Source organism: Athene cunicularia (genome assembly GCF_003259725.1).
Source record: "Athene cunicularia isolate RWA chromosome 3 unlocalized genomic scaffold, athCun1 chr3_part1, whole genome shotgun sequence".
Classification (NCBI taxonomy): Eukaryota; Metazoa; Chordata; class Aves; order Strigiformes; family Strigidae; genus Athene; species Athene cunicularia.
Genome location: NW_020799097.1, coordinates 100,837,085 through 100,845,157, shown reverse-complemented (window position 1 = coordinate 100,845,157; position 8,073 = coordinate 100,837,085). Strand labels below are relative to the sequence as shown.

Below are 8,073 nucleotides of genomic sequence, written 5' to 3'. Positions count from 1 at the left end.
CGCACCAAGGAACAGGTTTAGCTCTGGAGAGAGGAGCCGGGTGGATGTTCCGGCGCAGGTAACCCTGCCGACTCAGCATCCCAAAGGTGCGCGGAGAGTCAGCGTGACAGTGACTGCTGTCTGAGAGGTGATTTTCACAGGAGATATAGGAGCTGTGCTACAAGCACAGAAGCTGTGAATACAGCCATTAAAAGAGAACCAAGTTATGCCCCTTGTATTTCATGAAATACAATTTCTTCCATAGGTCTGGGCAGGGGCCCTGGTTCACCTCACAGCAATTCTATCCAGTGCAAGCCTTCAACCATTTTGTCTCCCCGTTTTTCTTGGTAGGACACAAAAACATTACAGTGGTTCAGCAGGGTGCAATGAATTACCACTTTGAGATGTCCTAAGTGTGTAATTTGCCTTACCTGAACACCCACAGGAGAAAAGGAAAATCTATAGGTTTATTTTGCTGTGTTTTACATAGACTCTCACTAATTCCTGTGAACAAAATGGCACTGATTTGTTTTGCTATCAGCCATTAGGTGTAACAGAAGAAAGGTGGAATGGATTTTGCACTACTTAACAGTCAGCAAGAGAGATGTGCACCACAGGGCTTCATAAGAGGCACCAAAAAGAAGATATCTAGAATATTAGATATCTAGAATATTTCAAGTCATAAAAGCCAACAACAAAAAAGCCCTGATTAGGTAGGAAGGATTGTCTTCAAGAACTAAATGTAAAGTACAGAAACCCAAGGTCAGAATTAGGCTTGAAAGGTTTTGTTTATTAAAGAAATACATGTAAACACCAATACAACATAATACATGTTAAAGGAAAAAAAAAAAAAGCAGGATTTCTTTGTGCAATTAACTTCAGACTCTGCTTTCTTTAGCAAAACCATTATCTGAGTCAGTGGTAGGGTTAACGAAAACCTGTAGCATCTCAAAGGCTCATTTGTGGTAAGCTGTCTTGTCAAGTGCCCCATTCCTTCTAGTCTCTGTGATCTAGATTCCACACTACACACACACTTGGAAAAGAAATATTTTAGTGCCATTAACTGAACCAAATGCTTTGCAGTGAGAGTGACTATTCATCTGGTTTCTGCTAGAAAAGCATTCTCCTGCTGCTACTCACAGAAACCAGCTTGTGCTCCTGTGCTGTTTTATCCTGCCTTTACTTGCAACTGGCACATGGGCACAACCTGAACAAGAGAGAATTTTAAAGTAACGTGGAAAATATTTTTTTAACAGTTATTGCCAGGCAAATGCAATGGGACAGATCAACACAGGCAACATTATCTGGTGGTCAGGCTAGAGAGCCCCAGGGATAGAGTCAGGTGGCCAAGGGAAGGGAGGCTTCCCTTGAGCAATGAGCCCTCTCCAAAGTCACAGCCAGGGCAGTGCTGGAAGGAAGCTCTGGATCAGCTTGGTCTCTGCATTAGAGATTTCCGACCCGCTCGGCGCAGGAAGTTGTTCCTGTGGCTCACCTGAGGGAGTTCCTGTTATGAAGCCAGAGGGTGGTAGGTTGAAACACAGTTTCTAAGAGTGATGTAATCTTGGACAGCGCTCTGTAGGCAGTGATACTAGTGACCTGGTTACAACCTGCAATGTTGTTACAGCCCCTCTGCTGTCCTGGTGATCACAAGAAAGGGAAGAAAAAAAAAAAAGAAAAAAAAAAAGAGGGGAGTGGAATAGTTTGAAAAGGAAAAAAAAGTTTCCAGATTTCCTTTGTTTAAGTGAAGCATTTTCCTTTTCCACTTTATTTGAATACACCGACCTGGTGTCTAACAGATGGAGACTGTGCAGATGCACTTTTGGGAGTGCCCATAAAATACACTGCTAAAATACAAATGGAGGGATACTTTTTTTTTTTGAGTTGTAAATTCAATACTCATTGCTGTCACCTCACTTTCCCAAAGGAATATGCCCTTTGTTCTCCGGATAAAGCTGGGGAGAAGAAGAAAAAAGAAAAAAAAAAAAAAAGAGAGCGAAGGGAACATTTAGGAAAAAAACCACATATCTACAATCTGTACAAGCATCGCAGCATACAGCATTTGTACGTCAGGAACCCATACAAGCATGGCTGCTTAGCAGCAACAGCAGCGCACAACAAAATATTCTGCGTGTCTTATATTCTTCTCCCATTCTCCATATCTTTCTAATAAACAAACAGGTCAGTTAATTGGCCCATGCCCAAGTCTTACCCACTAGGGTTTCCTCAGAGACGTCACTTAGTCATTTGGCATGAGCAAATCCCAGGCTTCTTCCTGTTAGAGCAGTGGAGTGGGTGAAGGCTTTCTTTGATTTATTAAGACTATTAACAAACAGGAGAGTTCAGAAGCTTCCTCGAGCAGAAGAGCACAAGCAGAAAGGTTTTTTCCTGAAGTAGTAGCTAAAAATAGGACACTCAGAGGAAGTAAAGATCATTAAGTGATAAAGTGGTGGCTGCAGTGATGAGAGAAGAGTTTTTCCTTTTTTAATCTATATATTTATTTAGCATTATGTTTTCTTGCTCCTTATTAGAGTGCTAAAGCAATGTTTATCTGGCTGAGGAAAACAAGATTTCCCCTTCTGTAGTGACTTTAAACACGTAGCTCATCAAATACAACAAAGTCAAAAGTTTTAAACAGACATTGCCAGCCAACAAAGTACAACATTTGACAGCGTTATTTGCCTTTAATATGCTCTTTCCACAGTGGGAAATGATATGCCATTTTCAAGACACATTCCACAATATTATGCAACAGCTTTCTTAATTTTTAATGGATATATTATTTTTAATGTGTCAACTTTTGCATAAAGCATTTTAGTATTTTATTCTGCATATACCATTAATAAATTATTTGCTCCTTCCTCCCCACACACTTCCAGTGCTGCATTTAGCATAGGGAAACGGTCTACTGACACTATAAAAGATACTTTCAACTGGCACAGTCTAGAAGACACTTCCACCATCAGACAAAGCAAGAGGAGCACATTCCTGTTTCTACTTAGTTGACAAGCTGGCAGTGCTAAACATGCTGGCCCAGGAGTTTCATCACAAATCACGCTTTGGTGAAAAGACTTACACACATGTAGCAACCACTTGCTGTAAAAATAAGCTAGCACCCTGTACAACCAGTGATTCCTGTTAAAAGTGTTCAACTTCTGCCCTGACTGTTCCAGCGTCCTTTAGTCATCACGTCCAAACGGTTTGGGACATCCAAAGGAAGCAAGTCAGGGTGCTTCTCTGCCACAGAAACTTGTCCACTTGACCTGAGTTTGTTCAGAGGGCATGCATCATCTCTCATCTCAGCAGATCTGCCCATTCTATAAGGGCAAAAAATGGATGAGATTTGATGTCTTCAACACCAGCAACGCCAGCACCAAGACGCTCCGCAGGATTAAACTGCAAAAGCTTGATATAAAAAGAAAAAAAAATATATATGATTCAGTGAGTAAGAACAAAAACAACTGCTTAAAAGTTCCAGAAAGGTCTAAGGTAAGGGACATCCTACCGTTTTCCTGCTCTATGAATTACTTTCAAGACTACGAAAGCATACTTGAAATTCCTAAAATCCAGTAAATGGAAGAAGACTCTCCTTTCCTTGAGTCTCAGTGTTACAGTCTTCAGAGACTACTGATCACAGCATGCAATTCCCTGAAGCACTGCACATCGGGACTTCATTTTAAGTGTAACCTCATTCAAAAAAAAAAAAAAAGAGCAGCCAGAGCCTACATCGGTAGAACTCTGGACACTGAGTTTGCTTCATGTTAACCTTTGCTCACATCACTGCATTACAGCTACATTGAGGACACTGGTCTGTAACTTTCCATTTCATAAACTGTGAGTCGGTCCTAAAATACCAGGATATTACAGCCATTTCTCTATTTCCTAAAAAAAAAAAATAAAAAATAAAGTTTCTGAGTCCTACAAATGGACTAAAAGTGAAAAATCAAAACCCCAGTGAAAGAAACAAAACAGTGTAATGGCTTAATGGAAATTTCCTAAAAATCAGCACCTCATTTGCTTTTTAGTTGTACATCACATGTTGAATTCATATGAAAAGGAAATCACAATATTTACGTCTGTTTAAAAATACCAATCCATATAAAAGGGAATGCAAAGGTAATACTCCAAAGAGACTAACACAGACACACAAAAATATTTTGCAGTTTTAGAGAACTGTTTATACTCTATTCAATTACAGCCAGTACAAAGGCATGATTTCTTTCTTGCTTTTTCTGCAACAGCTAATAGGATAACTTCTCCCAGTTGTCACATGGAACAATGTGTATTCATATCTGAATGCACTCAACATCTAAGTGAGTCTACATCCATAAACACAGGAATTTACACATTTTAAGATGGCTCTGCTATCTGCAGTCATAATGTCACATAGTAAAGGTAGCTCAGTGACAGTGAACAGTGCTGCTCTGGTATCATCCACAAGCCAGCAGAAACAGATGCAGCCAGGGTCTCTCTGCCTTCTGCTGAAATACAGTCAGCACCAGCAGGAGGAAAGTAAGCATGGACACTTATTTTGTGGAGTTTGTTCTTCCAGAAGAACTTTAATCTTAGAAAGCGGATGCAATACAAACTGCAATAGATACCTATTGAAAAGTCATGTTGCATATTTTGTTCATAGTAAAGCCCAAAGGTGCCTGAAAAAAATATTGGGTGCAAAATACCAAACCAACATAAAAAATAGCAACTTCATCTTTCACCAGAAATAAACAGATCTTTGTTTTCTTAGAAGCTGGCTAAATGAAGGAGGTGTTTACAACAAAGTCACCTGCACTGGAAGGCACAGCAGGAGACAGCATCTAACACAGTTTTCTGTATAGCTGAGCACTGAACCCAGAGAGTCATTCTGTGATGCTTTGACCTGTTTACCCTTGGCAGTAGGGGGAAGGAAAGTCGCAATGACAAATTGCTACCCATGCCAAGAGAGCTTTCTTCCTTTTCCTGACAAGGTTTCCTCAACAATGAATGGCAGCTTCCTTGGATAGTCACACAACAAAATGTGATTTACTAGCTCATATAGCCAAACCTCCACCAAATAAGTCACCATCCTACACTAGAGGGCTTATAACCTAATGGGCACTGGGGTGACCATTCTCTCAACGGAAATGGCTTTGTAATATATCTGCAAGTGGCAGAGATGTATTTGCCACTTAAACTGCAAGTGGCAAAAGAGACACTATGGCATACTTGCAAATAGGAAAGACATTAGTCTGCAGTGAAGAACAATCCTACATTGGCAGGGAGAAGTGTAGCGGACAACTTCATTTGTCTTGACTTCTAGTCTTAATGGGAGGAATTCACAGAATCACAGAATTGTCTAGGTTGGAAAAGACCTTGAAGATCATCCAGTCCAACCACCAACCCAACATTAACAGTTCCCAACTACACCATATCCCTCAGCACTATGTCAACCCAACTCTTAAACACCTCCAGGGATGGGGACTCCACCACCTCCCTGGGCAGCCCATTGCAACACTCAACAACCCCTTCTGGAAAGAAATGCTTCCTCACATCTAGTCTGAGCCTTCCCTGGTGCAACTTGAGGCCATTCTCTCTTGTCTTGTTAAAGAGGCTCATCCCCAGCTCTCTGCAACCTCCTTTCAGGTAGCTGTAGAGGGCGATGAGGTCTCCCTCAGCCTCCTCTTCTCCAGACTAAACACCCCCAGTTCCCTCAGCCGCTCCCCGTATGACCTGTGCTCCAGACCCTGCACCAGCTTCGTTGCCCTTCTCTGGACACGCTCGAGTCATTCAATGTCCTTTTTGTAGTGAGGGGCCCAAAAATGAACACAGGAATCAAGGTGCGGCCTCCCCAGTGCCGAGTACAGGGGTAAGATCCCATCCCTGGCTCTGCTGGCCACGCTATTGCTGACACAAGCCAGGATGCCATTGGCCTTCTTGGCCACCTGGGCACACTGCTGGCTCCTGTTCAGCCGGCTGTCAATCAGCACCCCCAGGTCCCTCTCTGACTGGCAGCTCTCCAGCCACTCCTCCCCAAGCCTGTAGTGCTGCTGGGGGTTGTTGTGGCTCAAGGGCAGCCCCCGGTATTTGCCCTTATGGAAACTCCTCCAGTTGGCCTCAGCCCATGGCTCCAGCCTGTCCAGGTCTCTCTGCAGAGCCTCCCTACCCTCAAGCAGATCAACGCTCCCACCCAACTTGGTGTCATCTGCAAATTTACTGAGGGTGCGCTCAATTCCCTCATCTAGGTCATCAATGAAGATGTTAAACAGGAGTGGCCCCAAAACCCAGCCCTGGAGGACACCACTCGTGACTGGCCGCCAACTGGATTTAACTCCGTTCACCACAACTCTTTGGGCCCGGCCATCCATCCAGTTCTTTACCCAGCAAAGCGTGTGCCCATGCAAGCCTCGAGCAGCCGGTTTCACCATGAGAATGCTGTGGGAAACGGTGTCAAAGGCCTTACTGAAGTCAAGGTAAACAACACCAACAGCCTTTCCCTCATCCACTAAGCAGGTCATCCTGTCGTAGAAGGAGATCAGGTTTGTCAGGCAGGACCTGCTTTTCATAAACCCATGCTGACTGGGCCTGAGCATCTGGTTGTCCCACACGTGTTGTGTGATGGTACTCAGGATGAGCTGCTCGATCAGCTTCCTGGGCACCAACGTCAAGCTGACAGGCCTGTAATTTCCCGGATCATCCTTCCAACCCTTCTTATAGATGGGCGTCACATTGGCCAATTTCCAATCTGTTGGGACCTCCCCAGTCAGCCAGGACTGCTGGTAAATGATGGAAAGCAGCTTGGCGAGCACCCAGCCAGCTCCTTCAGCACCCTCAGGTGTATCCCATCTGGTCCCACAGACTTGTGTGTGTCTGTGTGATACAGTAGGTCACTGACTATCTCCTTCTGGATTGCGGGGGGTCGTTCTCCCACATTCTCCCAGTCTCTGTCTTATGGCTGAGGAGGCTGGATTCCCTCAGTACAGCTAGTCTTGTTATTAAAGACTGAGGCAAAGAAGGCATTAAGCATCTCAGCCTTCTCCTCATCACTCGTTACCATGTTTCCTCCTGCGTCTAGCAGGGGATGGAGGCTCTCCCTGGTCTTTCTTTTGTTGCTCACATACTTATAGAAACATTACTTGTTGTCCTTGATTGCTGAAGTCAGATTAATTTCCAGCTGGGCTTTAGACCCCTGATTTCTGCCCTGCATAGCCTCACAGCCTCTTTGTAATCACTGTGAGTGGCTAGCCCCTTTTTCCAAAAGCAGTAAACTCTCCTTTTCTCCCTGATTTCCAGCCAAAGCTCCCTGTTCAGCCAAGGTGGTCTTCTCTGTTGCCGGCTTCTCTTACAGCACCTGGGAACCACCTGAGCCATTAAGACTTCCTTCTTGAAAAATGCCCAGCCTTCCTGGACCCCTATAACCTTGGGACTGTCTCCCTTCATCAAGTGTGGTTTTGCTTTCCTTTAGCTATTTGGGTCCTGTAGCACCTGTGGGTAAGGGTAACCATTTGCTACCATCTAACAGTATAAATGCAGACTATACAAAAATTGGAGTTTTCACTAGTCACTTCCCTTTCTACCTTTGCCAGAAACACACAGACACAGTGACCTTCGGTGACTTCATGTCACTTAATCAAAATAGGGGGTCCAAACATCTAGTTCCATTTCCATTAATTGTTTCACAGTAATGACACAGAAATCTGTCACCAGGTCTTTTGACTCACTGAATTTTCAAAATCTCTTTCCTTCATTTTCTTCAAGAATTACTTTTTCTACACTGCTCTGTTCAAATCTACATTTAAGTGATGTCTATTTATGCTTCCACTAGCAACATACTCTTCAAAGCCAAGCAACACAGTTCACACATATCCACTTATTCTACTCCAGTGGAATAGGTCAGATCAAGGCTCCACTTCCTCAGTTAGGTCAAAATTAACTAGAAGGAAAATAGCATTACCTGAAATTCAGGACCCCATACTACAAGGTTATTCTCTCAGTCTTGACTAACTAAATCTAAGAGTAAACTAAAACCAGCAGTCAGTACTATTCCCATTAGTATCGGTATATTTTAAGGTTTCCTACTCCACCTTTTGTCCAACCCACCGGTTATCTTCTTATTGCAAAAGT

General features: G+C 43.4%; 1 protein-coding gene across 2 annotated transcripts in view; it reads right to left on the bottom strand.

Moving 5' to 3' along the window:
- Nucleotides 1-758: 758 nt before the first annotated feature.
- The window catches only part of RPS6KC1 (ribosomal protein S6 kinase C1), an 87,261-nt gene continuing 79,946 nt past the window's right edge, over nucleotides 759-8,073 (bottom strand). For both annotated transcript variants that reach the window (XM_026844963.1, XM_026844966.1), the window contains one exon: nucleotides 759-3,381. In XM_026844963.1, the coding sequence (XP_026700764.1) occupies nucleotides 3,271-3,381 (111 nt within the window). In that variant the 3' untranslated portion in view covers nucleotides 759-3,270. The remainder of the gene's footprint in view (nucleotides 3,382-8,073) is intronic.